Below are 22,175 nucleotides of genomic sequence, written 5' to 3' on the forward strand. Positions count from 1 at the left end.
AATATTTTTTTACACCTTTAATATTTGACCTTACTCCAAAACTTTTCAGCTCAAAGGAACCCTTACATTAAAACTACAAAAGCTATCAAATAAAGACATCTTAGACATAAAAGGAAACTTTATAAGAAACAAATCCAACGCAAGAGGTGAGAAAGATTAATCCAATGGTTTAAAATCAATGAGTTCTTGCAAGTGTGCAAGAATCCTGTGTTAAAGTTACTTTAACAATCAAAAAGGGTAGAAATCTTTTATTAAATTATGTGTTCACTATTTTTCATGGGCATGGCGTTGAATATATCTACAAATTTCTATTTTGTCTCCTCTAAACTCCAATTAATCTTGGCAGACTGGTATTTTCGGGACAAAATCTTGACAAATTAAATATCCTGGAACCTCAGTTCAAAATAAACCCTACATGATATTACAATACTAATTGACACAATCAAACAAAAGGGTATTTAATGAGCTTGCATTAAATCTCACATCTCTTTCACAAAGAGCTTACTGCACCGTTTTTTAATTAAAGGGAATTAAGGTTAAGAGTCCAATACTACAAGCTGTTGCAAGGAAAATAAAATAAAATAAAGAGCTTAAAATCACGACACTTTAGCACTAATTCAAGCGTTTCTGCACCTATAACCCAACTGTTAGCATATTGGAAACAAGAAGTTACTACAATATATGTCACCACAGTACATCTGCTGCTGCTGCTGCTGTATTCACTTTAGCCCACACAAAATCACAAATCATTAAAATGCTATTCTCTCATTCAGCACATCTTTCTGAAAGCTGGTAGGGATCTTAATTTCTGAAAGCAAGTAGGGATCTGCTCATTATAGGTCGATTCAAGAAAAAAAAAGGGTAGATGTTCATGGAACTGAATGGAATATAGATTAAATTAAAAAAAAAAGGATCCAATATTACAAGCAGTTTCAAAGACAAAAACAAAGAGGATCCTACATTCAAAGCAGTGGTTGCACCGTGTAACATAACCCTATTAGCAGAATGGAAACAAGTAGTATAACAACACTATATGTTGTAGCAGCCTGAAAAATCAATAAAAATTATAGTTTGTCAAATACATAAGACAGTACATATACCTAAAGAATCAAGCAAGCATATCTGTAGATTTTGTTGAGGGGATCTGAAGCATTCATCCGATGTGGCATCGCTTGGCTTCCAAAAGCTTTTAAGATTTAGCTAGTAAATCTATCTTTGCAAAGTCATTGATTATAGTAATTAAAGGAAAAATAATAAATGACTTTGCAAAGAAGGATTACTAGCTTAATCATAAACGCAATTATACATAATTATATAAACTACCTTATCCGAACTTCACTGCTAAACAGTATCCATCCATCTATTAAAGCTATGTTAATGATAATTATAGGTGAAAAACTTTATATTCCATTTGATTGCACAAATAGAATATATATTCGTAATGTTTCATTCTCACAATCGATTACCATGTATGATGAAATTCATGAACAAAAGAGAGAGCAAAAACATGTTTCCCTGGAATATTCCTCTAATTGTGATCCTAGAAAAATCAAAATATAGAATAGATTACACCATACCAGGAGAGTAATGGTTGAAGAGATGGATAAATTAGAGGATGGGAACTTTGGAGATGACAGCCGCCTGCTTGCTTCGCTTATCACGTCGTTTTATAGGGACAAAAGAGTGTTGGGTAGGGTTTCAGTTTGTTTATGTGGAGTTTTTGGTAATTTCATATGAATTAAACTATAAATAGTAAATACCTTCTAGACGTGATATCAGCAGATTCGTTTTTTTTTTTTTTTTAGTTATTATTAAGATCAATGGTGTGAAATATCTCCGCAAATTTAACATTCTCCTCTTAAGAGCCAGTTTGGGAGTGTTTGACTTGTAATCCGATTCTGTTTGACGTGTCAAAATTCTGACAGGTAAATCCTGTCATTTGGTGTCCATTTTCGATTCTCAATTGTTGTGGTGTCAAACAGCCCTCAAGCTATTCTCCATCTGCTCTATTTGCAAACTGATCTCCTTCCTTCAACTTCTTGCCAGTCCGATAAAGAATAATGACTTCTCAGGCGAGAAATCGAAGCAGTGGTCATCTTTCTGATATTGTTTCTCTGATTCGGCAATCCGTCAGCAAGTCATCAGCTTCATAAATCAAGTCTTTGATCCTATCAACTTCAGAGCTCTCTTCTTATTTTTTAGGGTCTTGTGTCATTGAGAAGGGCCCTCGTAAACTCAAGTTGTGTCTTTTACAATCATGTTTTATGTGTTTAATGAGTGAAATGCAGTACTCTTACAAGTACTTGTTAAGTGTGTAATCTAACTATGAACAAAGACAACGGAGAGCCCTTCAGAAATTTTACCTTTGATACTCTTCATCTTAGCATCACCTCTCTAATGCCAAGACATGATGGCTAGCATAATACAGTACAAGATGTTTTCTGCTTCCATTACAAGAAAAACGAAGATTCATCTTAAACAAATTTAGAAAACAATCCAGCTATCCAAGCATACAAAGCTCATCACTAAAGTACAAGATGAATGCGCGTGCGACAAACGCACACATAGAATCACCGAATGGAAGGACATTTCGGTTTGATTCTTGAATTGTGGAGCTTATGGATTCTTCATTCTTCACCCTTCCTCCATACAAACTTGTTGGGATGGGGAAAATTTCGGAAATTAAAACAATTCCTGACCTCTGCATTGCGCAACAAAGGCATATCCTCTTCCAGGTTCTTCCAGTCTAGCTTTAATCTCTGCAAATTCTTGAAACATAAACCTTCAACATTCCAAGTAAAGAGTCTTCCATTCACCGATTGAGGACTGGTTTCGAAGAAGTTGATGTCTGAATCCTGAATACTGATGTACTGTAAATTTGAAAGTTTTTCAGGATTAATCCATGCAGGAAGTGTTTCGCAGTGAGAACCCCCAATATACAGCTTCTGAAGGCTAGGAGGAGGATGAAGGTCATCGAGCATCATTAAAGTATTGTGGTCTTTACAATATTGGGCATTCAGCTCTAGAACCTTAAGTTTCTTGAGCTTTGATAACACCTCCGTTTCATTTTCTGCAATTTCACTGTGAGCATTTAAGTACATTCAAAGTACTCTAAGTTGGGATAGATCCTGAAGCTCAAGAAGATGACAACATTATTCGTTAGATAAACGCCCCACCACAAATCCAGACTATTCTTGAAGCTGGGAGAGCATTCCAATACCCTTGGGTAGGTAAATGGATGTAGCATGAATAAATCAGTGCAACCGTATAAAACAAAAACCTGGAGGTTACGAAGTTTTTTAATCGAAGATGGTAATTCTCCGATGCCTCTAACTCCACTAAGATTCAAATATGCCAGGTGCTTTAACGAAACAATCCATTTCAGGAGATCCTGCACAGCGGTGGTTGCCAATTCAAAGTAGGATAGATCCAACACTCTGAGGAAACTAAGACTCTCCATGTCATCACAACAGAGTCCTTGAATGCTTGACATCATTAACAAGGCCCTGAGCTTGGGACAGTTTTTCAATGATTTAGTGCTCTTTTCACTTGTGAAACCTAACCGCCTAGACTCTGATGTCAACTTCTGCCTGCCTTCTTCAAAGCTGCAAAATGACTCATCTCTTGCAATCACAATAGTCATATCACGAACCAGATCGTGCATTCTACAACTGTAGATTTTTCCATCGTAGCCTCTTTGGTCCACTACCTCAACAAGGCATCTTTGGACAAACTCTGAGATATACGTACCCCAATTCTATAGCAGTTTTGGAGTCCTTGCCCCGAATGAAACCCTCTCCAATCCACCAAAGCACTAACTGTTCAGCTGGAATCTCGAAATCTTCAGGGTAAATAGAGAAGCACAGAAAGAGTTGCTTTAGATGCACTGGGAGTGCATTGTAGCTCAGTTGCAGACAAGCAATTACTGAGCTAACCTGTCCTCTAGCTGTCAATTCATGGAAACCTCTATAAATATTTTTCCACTCAACAAGGAAGTGCCGTTTCTGTGATAGTAAAGCTGCTATTGTTTTGATTGCTAGTGGAAGTCCACCACATTTCTGAACAATATCTCTGCCTACGTTTTCAAACTGCTGATCATCGCATATACCCTTGCTCGCATAAAATGCATACTTGCAAAACAATGACCAGCTTTCATCATCGTCTAGAAAACTAGGCCGATGAATTCTGGACTTTTCAACTCCCATATTGGTTGCAACTTCTTCATTTCTTGTTGTGATCATGATGCAACTGTTTTTACCAGTTGGCTTCTCCAGACCAGAGCATAACTGTTCCACCAATCTATACGGATGCTCCAGACATCATCCATAACAATGAGACAGGTCATATGCTCAAGTAACAGGTGAATTTTGTGCATGATCTGGGCTTTGTCCTCTATTGTCAATTCTGATATTTCTTTCTCTTTTTTTTCTTCCAACTGTTTTATTTTCTCTGCTATTTCCTGATTCAATACAAATTCAACTTGCTCTAATGTCTCCAGGGATCTTCTTTCCCTTTCGTGCTCAAACCTTTCAATGGATCTGCTTTTCTTCTCTTGTTCTAAATTCTCCACAGATCTGTTTGTCTTCTCTTCATATAATTGTTTCAACAGGCTCTTCATGATCTGTTCCTCACTGAAATCTTGAGAAACCGACATCCAAATCATATTCTTAAAGAAAGAACGCACATCTTCATCATTAAAAAGTTTCTGGGCAATGGTGCTTTTTCCCAAGCCCCCCATCCCTATAATGCCAACCCTATGAAGTACCTCGTCTTTCGAAATAATCCACTCCTTTATCTTTCTTGCATCATGTTCCAGTCCAACTTTGTTAGCTGGATCATAATCCTGACAGCTAAATCCTGTCACTTGATGTACATTTTCTTGGATGCTGAACAGTTGCGGTGTCAGATAGACCCCCAAGCGATTCTCCAGTGTCTCTATTCTCAAATTGATATCTTTCAACTTCTTGCCTGTCCGATATAAGAACAATAACTTGCTAGCCGAGAAATTGGAGCAGCGCCCATCTTTCTGATATTCATCTCCGATTCGGCAATCTTTCAGCAAGTCATCCGCTTCATAAATCAGTTCCCTGATCTGAATCATTATCAACTTCAGAACTTCCTTCTTGGTCTTGAGGGTCTCAGTGTCATTGAGAAAGGCCCTCATAAGCTCAAGTCGTGTCTTCATTCTCTCAAACTGACTTTGAAAATCAAGTGCATATTGAGCTTGGTTCATGAGAGCTGCAAACAATTCCTCCGTGAGTGTTTGAATCATAGCATCCACCAGTGCCATCACTTCACCGGTATGTAAGTCAACTGTAACATGCATATATTATAACTATTCGTCATCTTACTTGATAAATCATAACACTAGATAATATTATTATGAGCTGAGGAAGAAAAATTCCTGAATTTTTCAAGGAATCTGTTTTCAATATCTCTAGTAATATTTCCAAACTAGCGATCTATCCTGTTGAGTGCTGCCACTGAATCTAGAATTATATAAAATTCTCACATACATGAGACATGAGAGCAATTTTCCCAAGACTCTGGCGATCAAGAGGAAAGTGTAGCTGAAGGTAAAGCTACAATGACATTACAGTATCAAACATTCCTTGTGTGATTACGCATATTACAGTTACATTCGCCAATAAGGACATGAACTAATTGACATCCATATATATTCCTTGAGTCAGGAAAATCGAGGATTGTGTTACTAAGAGAGACAGGTGAGTCGATGTTTGAAATTTTAGGAGAAAAATGAGACTAATGGGAGCATTAAAGTTCGGATTTGTAAGAGAAAACATTATTCTGCAATTTCCAATCTAATAGTCAATGATATGAAGTTAGCACTATTCCTTGTCAAGTAGATCAATTGATAAATCCATATGAATTATTGTAACATGCTCGCTATTTTTCCTTCTCTTTTTTTTTTTTTTTTTTATCTTTGTTGCAACAGATATATTGAAAAGAGTTAACTAAAATGAGCATGCTTTCATGGTGGATTAATACAAACACCTGACCGCAGAGAAAAAACTAGCCCAAGAATACCTTAACCTAAGTGCAAAAATGCCAGCCTAAGAAATCCTAACCATTGGAACCGGAGAAACTGACATATGAATCCTTAAATCCTTTCTAAGGATTTATCCTTTAGCTGCGAAGCTCCCAGAAGACAGCAGAATTTATGCGAAAAGGGTGAAAAATCTAACACTAGATGTTTTAGATGACGTTTGTAAGAAGCAGGACTTGCTGGAAATCACAGAACAACTTCGAGGATTATAGGATTTTAACTCCTTCTCATTGAATTGGTTCCTAAGATAACAATGACAAGATTTGAACCAGAGTCCAGCCCCTCCTACTTAGTTTTTGCATGCACGCAAATTGTACAATTTAGACTGGAAAAAAAAAAAAAAAAAACTAGAAATCAAAAAACAAGGGAACATAAGAAGAAAGTCTTGATTAGTGTTTTGCTCCATCAATGTTCTTGAAAAACTCTCACCTTCGTTTGTTTCACTTCTCGACCCAGAAAATAGAAGAGTCTGAGCAATAGATGTTGTGTTCAACTGGGCTAGTTTGAAGTTTAAGACTTCAACTTCCTTCTTTCCTTGATCATTTTGGATTTGTCATTTCCAAAGCAAAACAACATAAGATTGTTCTGCATGCACATCAAACTACAAGTATGTGAATCACAAGATCCAGGGGAAGTGAAATTCAGGAAGTCTTCCTAAAATATATCCCAAAAAAGTGTTGGGAGGAAATGGATGTGGCTGTGTGGGATGATGGGGTTGAAAAGGAATTCGAGGAATGAGGCTGTGGAGATGGTTGCAAGGATGGAGATAAGAGAGAAAAGGAGTGGATGGTGAAAAGGAGGGGTTGAAGTAAACGTGACTAAGTGAGGAGGTGAATAGGAGGCTTTGCGAAGAAGAACATGGAGGGAGTCAAATATGTCGTCTTTTCTGTAGAGACTGCGAGAGAGAGAAAGGAACATAAGAAAAGTCAGAACCTTCTCCATACCTTTTCAAGCCAGCGCCGAATTCCACATTTCGAATGAGATTGTTAACAAGAGTTACCAAGAAAAAAGGAAAATTACTCTTGCTCTGTCGAAATTTAAATGTGATAATACTTTGTTTTGATTTTAAGAAATTATATTTTACATTCTATTTGTTCTCCACTAATCAGACTATATTCTTTCAAGAAAAAAATGACAGGGGAAAGGAAGTGCATGCTCCTAGTCTCAGTGTTGATGCAGAAGATTCTGATCAATCGGATATGATTTATTGTATTCGAACAACATGTATAGCCTTGCAGGAGATTCTGATCAATCAATCAAATATGATTTATTAGACAGCCTAGGTTTAAGCTATGATTTTTAATTTGACTTTGATCGGACTCAAAACTTTTTAAAAGATTTTACAGGTCAATTTCTATAATGGATTGCATGTTTGTAACGAGCCGAGGTTGGAAAGATCTTTAAATTAGGCCTATTTAGGAGGTTGTAATCCATGTTCTTAGGACAAATTGCGATTTAAGATTTGTGTGTGATCCTTCTAAAAATTTCGTCTTCCTTTTCCTTAGGTTCTGCTGCATCAATCACTACTGCTGGAATAGCATTCTGCAGCCATCAGAATAATCTTTCTAAATCTAGCTTGATGAAGCAGAATGCCACTGCTCGTACCTTTGACGAATGAGTTCTTTGTTTTTTTTTTTGGCAACCAATCTGCTTGTTATCTTCAGATGACATTGTTAATGGGGTGCTTAAGCTTTTGCCTGTCACATGTATGTATAAAACACTTTGCCATATGCTGCTTCTGAATGTTGTGTGTTTCCCTATATTTTAGAATCTTCTTGCTCTCATACTTGGAGGGGGGGGGGGGATCTTGATGTTTCACTGAATATATTTTCTTGATTCGAAGCTGTGTAGACATCTTTCAAGCATGGAGGTGGTTTGTAGAGGCTGATTTTCCATGTTGAAATTGACTAATAGGAAGCCATCTAACATTTTTTTGAAAGAGAAGGATTGTTTCTCGATTGAAATGATCTTCACCAGTAAGAAGATAGCCCTTCCCATTTGAACTCACTCAGGGCCTTGGATGTGGTTGCCCAAATTAAATTAGCTTTCCATAGCTGCTGCTGTCACAATTATCAGATTTCAATGTAAAGTTCTCTGTATTTTCCTTGATTCTGAAAGGAAGAATTCAGTCCTATAAATACATGTAAATAATCCCTAATTTGTAGTCTATAATCCCTGATTTGTAGTCTATAATAAATACAATAAATACAATATATTCTGTTACAATTTGGTTGCCATATATTGTTGATATTCTTGCCATATACATTGACATCCCCCCTCAAATTGATGCTGGTCGATCAAGAAGCATCAATTTGTCAATCATGAGTTGATGTCGAGGCCGAGACAAGGCCTTCGTAAAGACATCAGCGGTCTGATGCTCGGTGGAAATATGAGGTAGTGTAAGAATATTATGATCAACAGCTTCACGAATATAGTGACAATCGACTTCAATATGTTTGGTGCGTTCATGAAACACAGGATTAGTAGCAATCTGAATAGCACTTGTGTTATCAGCATGAAGAGGTGTAGGAGTGTGCTGAGGAAAACCAAGTTCACGTAGCAAACCCTGGAGCCACACAATTTCAGAACATGCGGAGGACATAGCTCGATACTCAGATTCTGTGGAAGATTTTGAGATTCGGTCTTGCTTTTTGCTTTTCCATGAAATTAAAGCATTTCCAAGAAACATACACCACCCAGTAACAGACCGACGTGTATCCATGCACCCTGCCCAATCTGCATCACTATAACCTGTTAATTGTAATGAATTATCAGCAGGAAAAAATAATCCTCGCCCAGATGTGCCTTTAAGATAGCGAAGAATTCTTCGAACAGCAGCTAAATGAGGTTGACGAGGAGCCTGTAGAAACTGACTGACTTGTTGTACTGCAAAAGAAATATCTGGCCGAGTAATGGTTAGATAATTCAAACTGCCCACTAATTGCCGATATATGGAGGGATCAGGTAACAGGTCACCATCATTCTGACAAAGCTTTAAATTAAGCTCAAGAGGTGTAAGAACGCTATTCCCTGATTCAAGACCGCCCAAGAGAAGAATCTCTTGAGTGTATTTGTGCCGATGTAGAGAAATCCCATTAGACATAGAGTGCACCTGGAGACCAAGGAAATAGTGAAGATGTCCCAGATCCTTCATATGAAACTCACTGTTAAGAGAACGCTGTAAATCCTCAATGAGTGGAATGTCAGATCCTGTAATGATAATATCATCCACATATACCAGAAGAGCAACAATACCAGTAGTAGTTTGCTGAAGAAACAGAGAGGAATCATATTGGCTCTGAATAAATTTAAGTTTCAGAAGAGTAGTGCGAAATTTTTCAAACCATGCCCGGGGTGCCTGTTTTAGACCATATAGGGACCGTTTCAACCAGCAGACTTTATCAGATGGGTGAGTAAACATACCAGGAGGAGGAGTCATATAAATATTCTCTTTCAGATCTCCATGTAAAAATGCATTTTTTACATCCATTTGACGAAGTGGCCATCTCTTGGAAGCAGCAATTGCCATAATGGTGCGTATGGTAGTCATTTTAGCCACAGGTGCAAAAGTCTCCTCATAATTAATACCATATGCCTGACAATTTCCAAGAGCCACCAACCGTGCTTTATATCGTTCCACAGATCCATCAGGTTGGAATTTAATAGTGTATACCCATTTGCAGCCAATAGGTTTAATACTGGTAGGACAAGAAACAATATCCCATGTGTGATTATCCTGAAGAGCCTGAAGTTCCTCTTTCATGGCCTGTTGCCAACATTCTTGGGTACAAGCCTGCGCATAAGTCTTAGGCACAAAAGTACTATCAATAGTGGTTGCTGAGTATCCATACCTGTTTGGGGCACGTGAAACTCTAGTTGATCGTCTTAGTTGAGTGGAATGATCAGATGTCGGTTCCGTGTCCGGAAGGGGCAAAGTGGATGGTGGATGACGTCTTTGATATACAATTCCTGGCTTAAAACGTTCAAAGATATAAGATGGACTATCATCATCAAATGTAGGAAGCTGGATAAGAGTGGATTCTGTAGAAGGACAAGACGGGAAAAAATTCTGATTTTCAAAGAAAATCACATTTCGAGAGATACGAATTTTATGAGCATTTGCATCATAACATACAAACCCTTTATGAGAATTACTATATCCTAGAAAAGCACAACGAGCAGCTTGGGCTGAGAGTTTGTTACGTTCAGTAAATGGTAAGTGAACAAAACAAACACACCCAAAAAACATGGAGAGAATCATACTCAGGAAGAACACCAAATAAAATAGAGTATGGAGATGCAAAGTTTAGAACTTGAGAAGGCAAACGATTGATTAGATGAACGGCTGTGGATAGAGCTTCTACCCAAAATCGAGTAGGAACTGAAGAATCAATTAATAAAGTGCGAACAACATCTAAAAGATGACGATTCTTACGCTCAGCAAGTCCATTTTGTTGAGGAGTGTAAGGACAAGATCTTTGAGAGAGAATCCCTTTGTTTTTGAGATATTCTTGAAATTCTTTGGACACATATTCCCCCCCGGAGTCAGAACGAAGTATTTTAATATGAGCAGAAAATTGATTTTCAACAAATACTACGAAAGTCTGAAATGTTGAGAATACATCAGCTTTAGATCGGAGAAAATATATCCAAGTGAAACGACTGAAATCATCAATAAACGTGACAAAATATTTATACTGAGCATGAGAGATAACAGGACTTATACCCCATACATCAGTATGAATAATTTCAAAACATTTAGAAGCACGACTACCATGTGAAGGAAATGATAATGCTTTGCTTTTACCCAATTTGCAAGAACTACAGTCCAAAAATTCTGTGGAAAAAGAATTTTTATTCCCCAAATATCCATGTTTCATAAGATGAGTCAATACATTAGAATTGGGATGTCCCAATTTCTTATGCCAAAAATGAGGATTATTAATGACAGTAGAATAAGCACAAGAATTAATACTAGGAATAGAAAATTGTATTGGAAATAAACGTCCCACTTTAGGCCCCTTCGCGATCACCTTCCCCGACACTTGATCCTGCACACAACAACCATGACGATTAAAGAGAATTTCACAGTTATTTTCTACCATTTGACCAACAGAGAGTAAACTTGTTGATAATTTCGGTGACACAAAAATATTGTTGAAATAAGACCCCAAATTACCAATTGATAAAATCGGCAGATTATCACCATTTGCAACCTGTATATGTTGATTACCCATGTATTTTCGCACATTACACAAACCATTTTTACTGCTGGTCATATGATTCGACGCTGCCGAATCCATTAACCACGGTTTATTATATGCCGAATCCAAAGAAATGTTAAGTTTATTACCAGAAATTCCAAGTGCAGAGAAGGCAGAGATGATCATCTGTTGCACCATCTCGGGAGTGATCGTGCCCGACGAAGAGCTCACCGACGATGAAGATTCTGGTGCCAACGGTGAGGACACGGCTGCGGCAGCCATAGAAGTAGCCCCCAATTTTGACTGCACAGTAAACCCTTGGCGATTCTGTGGTCGCAGACGACACTCCCTGATTACATGCCCCTCCTTCTTACAATAATTGCAGAATTTCTTACTGCAATTTCTGGCAATGTGCCCTAACTCCTTGCAATTGAAACACTGCACGCTCCCACCCCTCTGTCGTCCCCTTCCTTGAGCCATGTAAGCCACATTTATCTCGGTGACAGTGTCCTGGGTCAACTCGTGTTGAGTGGTGAGTCGTTGTTCTTCCCGTAACAGTTCCCCCAAACATTCATCCAAGGTGGGTACTGGACTTCGGTTGATCAAGCTAGCTCTCACAGCCTCAAATTCTGGCCGGAGCTTCATCAAGAACTGGTCCCTCTGGCTCTCGGCATAAACAAGGTATAGTGCTTCTAAACTATCCTTCGGTATTTTAGAGTAAATTATGCCAGTATATTCACTCCATAGGTTTAGAAATCCAGCATAGAATTGTTCAATTGAAAGATTACCTTGTTTGTAATTGGCAATACCCATTTCGACCTGAAATTTTTTGAGCCGAATTGTTCTGGGAATAAATGCGTCTGAAATAGTCCCAAATCTCCTTCCCTGTGCCAAACGATCGAAGATTGTTGATCATATGGGGTTCAACAGACCCCAGTATCCAGGAGACAATTTTCGCATCCTTGGTAGTCCATATACCCAGCTCCTGTGGTTCGGTTGGTGCTGGTGAAGATCCATCAAGATGCCCCTATAATTCCTTCCCTTTAACAAACATACGAAACTGAAACTCCCAACTGGCATAGTTTTTACCATTGAATCGAGTAAGAAAAGCCTCTCCAGACATCCTAGGAATCTCAAGAAAAATATCACCAAATACTGATGAATTCAGTCTATAGACTTAAGAAAAGAACAAAAGATCTAGATTAGAGAATAACCGGCTCTGATACCATGTCACAATTATCAGATTTCAATGTAAAGTTCTCTGTATTTTCCTTGATTCTGAAAGGAAGAATTCAGTCCTATAAATACATGTAAATAATCCCTAATTTGTAGTCTATAATCCCTGATTTGTAGTCTATAATAAATACAATAAATACAATATATTCTGTTACAATTTGGTTGCCATATATTGTTGATATTCTTGCCATATATATTGACAGCTGCAGCTCGCGACTCTGTATCAACTGTAAGGATTTTTCATTTCTTATGTCTAGTTATCTTCTGTAAAAACAATAATCCTAAATCTCAAAACAAAATCTAAGTGAACTAATCTACCTCGGTTCTGTGTGTAGCTAGGGGGATCCTTCATGCACCCAACAGAGCTTATTTATGAAGAAACGATTCAAGAACAGCAAGCAAAAATGACGTGAACAGCAATCCGCCCCCTATAATTTTCAACTTCTCGCAGCTTCTTTCCATCTACCGATCTCATGGACTAGACCTCCAGGATGTAGTTGTCGTCTCAGCATCTCACTCAACTGGACTTGCTCGGTGCGTCACTCTCTGCGATCGAGATTTACAATGGCCCTGGTATAGAGTCCAATTTTGTTCCCTCCCCTGAGGTCAAGTTGCCCGCAAAGTGGAGACTGGAGACCATGTTACGAAACCGTTTGATTCAACTACAACAAGTTTCGATACAAAATATTTTATGGATTTGTTGATCAAAAAGGGCTCCTCCATTCTGCTCAGCAGCTATCCGGTCAAATAAAATATTTTTTTAAAAAATAATTCTCAATCAATTAAATATTAAAAAATTAAAATATAAAATATAAAAAAATAATTCAAATCATTTATCTACTAAACCGAAGTAAACAAATTAACCTTAATTTTAATATACATAAAATTTGATTAAAGATTACCCTTAAATTAATTTTAAACAATAACAAAGGCAGTATCCTGACTTTCTTGGCTGTCTTGCAGTGTCATCTGTTGATTCTCCTCATGAGAGAAGGAATCTATCACATATATTCATGTTTATTGAGTCATGAGATTAACATTAATTATAGATTATTAGCAAGCAAGTGGGATGCTTTGTGCTCTGTGCTTAATTAGCGCCCTCCATCAACATCTTGCTTCCCTAGCTATCTAGTCGGTCCCCGCAGTCTCAGTTGACGCTAATTGTCTCGGGAAATAATTAATTAATAAAAAAATAGAAAACAATTTTAATTACTAACAAATTAACATTATAATATAAAGATTCCATTCTCCTTCCTCAATTCTTCTTTCTCTTCTGCATTGACTTTCAACCAAATATGGACTCGCAAAATAATCTGGAAACCATGGCTACAGCCCTAGACAATTTTTGAAGGTAGTAAAACCACCATCTACAACAAGATTGTGACCACTTACATACTTGGATTCATCACTAGCAAGATAAAGAGCAGCCTCGGCAATATCCTTAGCTTTTAGTGTTGCTCCCTTTAGATTTCCAAGCCCTCTCACAAGTTCCTCCATCTTCTCCATTTCTTCCTCGCTTGGAGCACCAAAATCCATGCATTTCTCATGATCATCTCCATCTTCCTCGCAACCCCTCCATGCATCAACAAGCATGGAAGTAGCCACCCCAAAAGGAGATATACAATTAACCCTAATCCCATATCTGCCTAATTCACAAGCTGTGTTCTTTGTTAACCCTACAATAGCATGTTTTGAAGCTGTATATGCATGAGGTCCAAGCCCTCCAATTACACCAGCTACACTAGCTGTGGAAATGACGCAGCCACTTCGTCGAGGCACCATGACTCTTGCTGCATGTTTAATGCCAAGGGCAGCTCCTCTAACATTGATTCTCATGATATTATCAAACTCATCAGCATCGAAATCGATAATGCTTTTGTGCTTTGATTGATTGCCAAGAACTCCAGCATTGTTGAAAAGAATGTCCAGCCGGCCGTATTGAGAAATTGTTAGGTTTATTAGACTTTCTATTTCTTCTTCTAAACGCACATCACAACGTACATAAACTGCTGAAGGAGATAAAGATTCAGCTAAAGCAATACCATTAGCATCCTCAATATCAGCAATCACTACCTTGGCTCCATGCCTCACAAAGAGTTTCACCGTGGCCTCTCCAATCCCTCTTGCACCGCCTGTTATAATCGCAACTTTTCCCTCCAACCTGTTTCGCAGAAGTAAAATTCAGAAATCAAGGTAACATTGAAGTATATATAAATAGTTTGATAACACCATGCATTTCTGGCATTGACATATCATATGCTAGCATGTGTAATAAAGCTACAAAAAAGAAAGAGGGAGAGAGTAAAGAAGGAGTGATGATCTCACCTTTTATATGAGAGAGATGAGGAGTTATCCTTGCCCATGACATGATCAATCCCTTGAACTTGAAGGGTTTGCTCTGGTATCACCTGAGCTAGCATGGTTGAAGAAGGTGAGAAAGGGGGAGATCAGGGATCAGGGAGGGGGGGGGGGGGGGGGGGGGGAGGTGATTGAATGAATATTGTGGTGAAAAAAAGGAAGGGCTTTTATAGGAATCCATGAAGGTATAGTGGCAGCCTGGGGTTGGCTTTTGTTGTCTAGTGGAAGGAGCTTTCTTCGTAGGGTCTCAAAGGCCACAAACATCGCTTGTTCCTCAAGGACTTAGGTAATAGTCAAGTATATTAAAAACAGTCATGACTCATGACAAAGAAAACAGTACAAGAGTTCCCTTGAGCAGCCCATGTTACCAAAACTTTTACACCAAGTTATTCTCTGGCACACAGTCTTATTTATCTCAGGATCTTGTATGAACAAGAACACGGGATAATGTATTCAATGAATTAAGGTTAACTAACGATTTGATTATTGTCTCGGAGCAAGCGTAGGAGACAAAGATAAAAATAATTAGTTGTTTTATTGTATTTTCTGTTTCAAGAGCACTTAAATTTATTATAAAACTATCACAAAAATACTACTTGGGTTCAAGCTTATGAATTTCATGAGCAGGGAAGGAAGTCAAGGTTGGTTATTTGTCGAAAAGAAGAGAAAATGAAATATTGTTTCCAAATTTGAAGGAATTGGTGACCTTTTCAAGCCTAGAGCTAGGCTCTGTTGATTGCTCTTTTGTGTGCTTTTGCATGCTGATAAGATTGTTGCCTAGAGGAGTAGCTACAGAACATATATTGGTTGACCAAGAAGATTTATTGGAGATAAAATGCAAATGGTGTGGCTTCTATAGCAATGGGGAATTTTTAAAATATATATATCATAAATTATGTTTGATGTGGTTTTTTTTCTTCAAATTGTTAGGAAAAAACAAAGGAGTAAGTTTCGATTGACACATAGGTTAATTAATACGATAATAATTAATTAAAAAACCACATCAAACATAATTTATGTGTATAAACATATTCAATGACACTTGTCACTGAATTACCACATAACTTAAAGGGATTTGCACTAACTAGTCCTATTAAACAATGGTTCGTTCTAGAAGTGATTGCTCCATTTTCCCATGAATATTGTGAAATCACAAGTGTCTTACAAATGAGGGTATTATTATTATTATTGTAAGAACCATTTAGCAGGACCATTATGTCACTAATGAATGCGATACCCACCAAATTAAAGTACAAACCCTACTTGATAGTGCTTATTTAATTTAATAGAGGGTTTTTTTTTTTTCTTTTTTTGGATTCTAAACGCTAATATATATCTGGGCCCTGAATTCTTAAAGTTATCTTGAAATCAAATCTTAATTAAATCTTTTTGGCCGGCATGGATTAATTATCATTAACTGTTTAATATTGTTGTTACGACCTGTGACCTAATTTTGTTAATCCAAACTCCAACAATGCTGGTGCCCACAAATTCATATAGAACCATAATTAAATGGATTAAAAAAGGAGAAGAGATTCCTGATTTCTTCTATTGGATTGGTCACTGTTCAGATTGCAGCCAGTTAGAATATATTTTTTTACGGGTTGCGCAAACATGATATATATAACATTTAACGATGAATTCCTAGCTAGTAAATACATGTCATGAGTTCATATCTACCATGTAAATGCCCATCGTGTGTTGTTCATTTTAATTTAATGTCTGTTTAAGATTGTGGTAATGGTAACGGTAACGGTATAAAGTATTTTTTGTTTAGAAATGCATCAAAATAAAAAAAAAATTATTTTTTTAAAAATTTATTTTTGACATCAGTACATCAAAATGATTTGAAAACATTAAATTTTTTTAAAATTTTTAGGAATGCGGTTTGCATAATGTTCCCAAACATTCCCTAAATCATCTAATAAAGAATTTGTTTGGTATTGTAATACAATTATTTTTAAAGTATTTTTTATTTGAAAATATATTAAAATAGTATATTTTTTATAAACAAATTTATTTTAAACTTTAGCGCATCAAAACAATTTGAAAAAAAATAAAAAATAATTTGAAATTTTTTTTTAAAATATTTTTAAAACACAAAAATAAACAAATTCAAAGTGCTTGGATCATGGTGGTGTAGTCAAACCTACATTCTACATGCATTAACTTGGGTACCACTATATAATTTCAAAAACACCTTTATAGTTGTGGATAAAAATCATATTATAATTTCAGTTCAAATCTAATCAAGGAAATTCAGAAAATGATCAATATTTGTGCTCATGAATGTACTAATTACTTCAGATATTTTGGATTTGTATATAATAGTTTATATAAAATATTTTTTTTATAAAAAAAAAGTTTATATGAGTACGCGGTCTCTTGAATTGGGTATGTACTTGTTTATTTCAGCATTTCAAAAGTAGTTTTGAAAAAAATTTAAATTTTGTTTTATTTTTTATTAACTTTAAATTAATATATTTTTATAGTTTTCAAATCATTTCGATATGCTAATGTCAAAAATAATTTAAAAAAAATAAAAAATATTATTAATATATATTTTTATACGAAAAATTATAATCACGCCATCAAACATAGAATAACAATCACATCTCTCACAATTTTCTGAGTGAAAGTAAGAAGAGGAATGAGCATAAGAAAAAGACAAGGCAGACACCACATTTGATGTGGAAAACTACTATGCATAGTGGGAGGGACCAATTTGTGTCGGTCGAATGCATGAGTTGGATGAAAATATATTACCAAAAGCATATATATATATATATATATATATTGGGATCTTAATTAATATCGGGCAGTGCTCACTATTAACGGTAGACGACGGTCCCAATTGGAAAAGCTTCGGAACAAGAATTGTGATCCCATATCACACAATCAAAACGTGATTGATATTAACAAAATAAAATAAAAAATAATTGCAAAGGCAACTTTATCGTTTCAACCACAATATATACCACCGCACTTGTTGACACCGTGAGTTCACAAGAGTACCATTTTTTTTTATTTGATTTATTCATAATTTTTTTTTTATGGTTTGTTTCTAAGAGCTTGATATCAATTTCACAAGAAAAAAAATATTTTTCATTTTTATCACGCTAGATTATGCAAAAGATTGATCGTTTTTTCGTCTTGTAAGAAATAAAAAAAAATAATCAAGGGACAACAATTGATTATTAATAAGAAATCAGTCCTTAAAGGAAACAAATAGATTTCAAGGGAAGAAAAGAGAGAGAAAAAAACATTAATCGATGTTGACACAAGGAGAGAAATGCGACACACACCACCTATAATGAAAAAGGATGTCAAGAATGAGATGAGTCCTCCCACACACTAGCGCATGTTCAACATGCATCCCTTCAACCATTTTGGTCCCTGATTGTATAGAAATCCTTCAATTAAGTCTAAAATTGCATCCCACCTTACTCTAAGCTATTTTCTTTTAATTCAATTTATGATTATTTAATAACTCTTTAATTTAGATTTGAACCCAATTTGATCCAAGCTTAGTGCAAGGCCATCTGAGGAGAGAATAAAGACAAGGAAAGGAAAAACAACAAACAACCACCCGAGTCAATGTATTTTAATTGTGTTCATTATCCAAGTTCACTATGAGGTGATTTGTTTGCTTTAAAAAAAAAAAAAAATTATATACCTTACTTTTAAAAAAAAAATTAATTCATGTTTTTTATTATTATTAGTTATCCAAGTTATTTTTAACTTTGTTAAATTAGCTTAGTCGTATTGTATTAACTTTAACACGGTCAAATCAAAGCTTAACCAATAAAAATAATCGGATCCATAAATTTTAAGGTAGACATTCTAGACCGAGGTTAATGACACTAGAAAAGAGTTTCCCATAACCTACTTATATTTTCAAGTTTAAGAAAATGTCATTTGAGATTTTCAGATATTAGATTTGTTTTTACTCCTATCAAGTTTTTTCTGGATTTTTTGAGATTGCAACTAATGTTTACTAAAAAAAAACTTGGCAAAAAAGGTTATAACCGATACTTCAAATCCAAACCCACATCACAGCCTAGACAACAGAACTAATTTGTTTCTAATCATCTTGATAAGTGAGTTTATTCCCATGTTATCGTCTGAATCTCAATCCCTCGTAGAAGGCTATATATATAGTGAATGTACTAGGTTTAATTAAGAATCGTATCCACAAATTTAATAGTATAATTATAATAATCATATTTAAATAAAAAAAATAACCATGACTTCTATCTATTATTGATTGGATTTGAATTTGGAATATCCAAACTATCATATTTCAAATATCCATTATCCATTCACTTTTTTTTCTTATACAAATTCATATTTCAAAAAAAATTTAATTTTTCATAGAATCATTAATTTTAATAATTTGGGCTAACCATATGTAGAAAAAATTCATTATTAAGAAATAAACTCATCATAAACAATAACAATAAAAAATATTTTTATAACATATGCATTTTATAATATATAACCAGGTAAATTAAATTCAATATTCAAGATTCACATGTTCATTTCAATTCCTCTCTCTTTTAATTTAGCAGGCCACTAGTGGGCTTTCCTGAACTGAACTTAGGCTACTCGCATGCCTAAATCAGCCCTTGTTTTTTTTTTTTTTTTCGGTTCAGCCCCAAAACTTTGTTTTATCTCAATCAGCCTCTTCAAGTTTGAATATTCATTCAATTTCCCCCCATCTTTCCATTGAGCATCGATGATATGAATCCATTTTCGAAAGTATTCCAAGTTTCGATCTTCGCAAACCTCTGAAAGCATGTAGAGATACACTTTAAAGGATGAAAATGAAATAGAGATAGCATTGCTCCACAAAAATATATATACATATGTTGCAGGCCTAAGACAACAGGCAACTTTGGTATGAGTAGAAGAAATGGGATCTCATTGCAGCTATATATAAACAAATTAATATCATGATCTATTAATTCATAAGAAAATGTGGGTTCAGCTTCTTTATCTGTGTTTTCTTATTTTAATATTGCATAAAAAAACCTGGGGAGTAGTGATTTCTTGATCTTGAAGATGACAACACTCCTGTTAAAGGTAACACCAGTATTTTATTGATTGAATCACTCTTATAGTATTGTTATAATTGTAACTGCAAGATATATTCTTTTATTAATTAAATTATTCTTTTATACAAGAGTTCTGATAACAAATTTCAGAAAACTAATGACATTAGAGGGGTTGTCTAGAAGAGGAATATTGAGAGCTGAGGATGCCTTCTGTCCTGTTTGTTCTTTGGAAACAGAATCGGACGTCGATCATATTCTAATTCACTGTTAAAAGCACTGGATAATCTGGTCAAAATTCTGTGATTAGCTGGGTATCTCATGGTGTTGTCCATGTAATCTATCAAAACTCTTTCAGCAATGGGAAGTTCTTGTTAAAGGTAATTTTCAAGGAAAAGTATGGTTTGTGCTATTTTTTGCCATCATTTGGTCACTTTGGTTGACAAGGAATGATTTGATCTTTAATAATAAATTTCATGATTATAAAACCACATACCTTCTTGTTTTAAGAGTGTGTTTTTCTACGCGGTAACGACAACAACTATATTTTGAAAAAATCATAAAAAAATGTGTTTGATTAAAGTGTTAACTGATGTTTTTTTTAAATATAAGATGCTTTTAATTATGTTTTATTTAAAAAATTAGTGTTGAATATTATTCAATGACACTATATAAATTAAAAGAAGATCGCATGATAGCATAGTATTTGCAAAATTTGATTGTAATCTCAATTTTATTCATGATGTTATTTTTATCTTATTTTGTTGTACGCTTAAAAAACCATGGAAACTGTAGTCTTGGTCGGATGAATTTCGTACGTGATGTAATTGTAGATATTTTAATGAAACAATAATTTTTTTTTATAAAGTATTATTTATTTTATGATATAATACCAGTAATTAAATCTACAATATTTAAATTAAAAACCATCAATATTAATATATATCACTAAACACATTAAATTACTTTTTGTTCAACTTCAATTTCAACTACAATTTTAACCAAACATATATAAATATCAAACCAATCTCAACCAAAAATACCTTTTATAAAATAATTGTTTTCAAATCACAACCATAAAAGCTACCACAATATAAAAAACACTGTGTACGGATTAAAACCATTCACTCTTAGTTCCCATATTGTGCTCTTGATCTGCTATTATCTGCTGATGTTTTGAAAAAAATAGTCAAATGTAAAGAAAACTGGTCCAGTTGTTCGGTGGTCTCCCCCCAGAGAACAGATTCTGAAAAGGAATGTCGATGGATCTGCTATTGGTAAGCCTGGAGAAGGCAGGGATTGGAGGTGTACGTCGAGATCATCGAGGGATTATGTCAGGGATGTTTTCAGTTCCTGTGGGAACTAAAGAATCAAATGAAGCCAAATTGATTGCTGTTGTTAAAGCCCTGGAGTCAAAACACAGACAGGACTTTGCTGGAAAGGAATTTGTAATTGAGTCAGATTCTGCAAATGTGGTTCAATGGATGAATGAAACGAGTATCAGACCTTGGAGGTATAAGGATCCTTTCAGTCTAGCTGAGAGATTTTCATCTCAAATATCCTTTGCTCATATACTAAGAGAAGGTAATCATTGTGCTAATGTCCTTGCCAAACAAGGAGTTCTAAAACAGTGGACATGAAGAAAGCTTTTGCTGCCCTCCTTCTTGTGCGTTGAAACTCAATTCCTTAAAGAACCGACGATGCTTACAGAAAGTTTCAAGTGATTCTCATGAATGTCTTCAAAAGGTTTTCATTTAAGTTCACCCACTTCTGCTTTTTTCTCTAACATGGAGTAACATGGTTAATTTGTTGTTTGGTTGCCTAGAAAAATAAGCAAAGCTTGAGAAACTAAAACCCTTGAGAAATCTCAAGTTTCATACTGGCCCACACCTTTACCTCCTTCGTGGGATTGGAGCTTCGCCATGGCCCTTTAACACGATTCAGTACCAACTTTAATAATTGTCTTTAGGGCCATATTCTTAAGCTTCTCTTGTAATTAAACTCACAAAGTTACAAACACGATGCAGCAGCTCTTGTCTTCTTTTGGACCTTATTTTTATTAATAGTTAATAACACAGTAGCTTGCTATTCCACTCTCTTCATCTCCTCTCCGAGGACTTGCATACCCGTTAAACTAAAATATATTGCCAAGTGCACTGGACCACAAATGCATAATTAAACTAGTGCATTTGTACGTATCAATCATTATAATTTCTTGCTTTGATTAACAGCAACTTAATTAAACACATTCCAATC

General features: G+C 35.5%; 4 protein-coding genes across 5 annotated transcripts; 1 reads left to right on the plus strand and 3 right to left on the minus strand.

Annotated features, from left to right (window-relative positions):
- Positions 1-2,458: 2,458 nt before the first annotated feature.
- LOC118034420 (disease resistance RPP13-like protein 4) lies at positions 2,459-6,963 on the minus strand. 2 transcript variants are annotated; one of them, XM_035039702.1, is made up of 2 exons: positions 6,497-6,963; positions 2,459-5,238 (listed from the first exon to the last, which is right to left on the minus strand). In XM_035039702.1, the coding sequence occupies exon 2, from the start codon at positions 5,231-5,233 to the stop codon at positions 4,238-4,240; it is 996 nt and encodes a 331-aa protein (XP_034895593.1). In that variant the 5' UTR covers positions 5,234-5,238; positions 6,497-6,963; the 3' UTR covers positions 2,459-4,237. The 2 variants fall into 2 exon arrangements, with proteins under 2 accessions (XP_034895593.1, XP_034895592.1); XM_035039701.1 differs by having other exon boundaries at positions 2,459-5,313.
- On the minus strand, positions 2,628-4,205 carry LOC118034412 (disease resistance RPP13-like protein 4). The gene is made up of 3 exons (XM_035039690.1): positions 3,751-4,205; positions 3,265-3,605; positions 2,628-3,070 (listed from the first exon to the last, which is right to left on the minus strand). The coding sequence occupies exons 1-3, from the start codon at positions 4,203-4,205 to the stop codon at positions 2,628-2,630; spliced, it is 1,239 nt and encodes a 412-aa protein (XP_034895581.1).
- A 6,729-nt stretch (positions 6,964-13,692) lies between the features above and the next one.
- On the minus strand, positions 13,693-14,971 carry LOC118034416 (short-chain dehydrogenase reductase 2a). Its single transcript, XM_035039698.2, has 2 exons — positions 14,833-14,971; positions 13,693-14,668 (listed from the first exon to the last, which is right to left on the minus strand). Exons 1-2 carry the CDS (start codon positions 14,925-14,927, stop codon positions 13,834-13,836), a joined length of 930 nt encoding a protein of 309 aa, XP_034895589.1. The 5' UTR covers positions 14,928-14,971; the 3' UTR covers positions 13,693-13,833.
- A 6,204-nt stretch (positions 14,972-21,175) lies between these two features.
- On the plus strand, positions 21,176-21,559 carry LOC140955082 (uncharacterized). The gene has a single exon (XM_073406627.1). It carries the CDS (start codon positions 21,176-21,178, stop codon positions 21,557-21,559), a length of 384 nt encoding a protein of 127 aa, XP_073262728.1.
- Positions 21,560-22,175: the final 616 nt, after the last annotated feature.

This window comes from Populus alba, chromosome 19 (assembly GCF_005239225.2).
Source record: "Populus alba chromosome 19, ASM523922v2, whole genome shotgun sequence".
Taxonomy (NCBI): Eukaryota; Viridiplantae; Streptophyta; class Magnoliopsida; order Malpighiales; family Salicaceae; genus Populus; species Populus alba.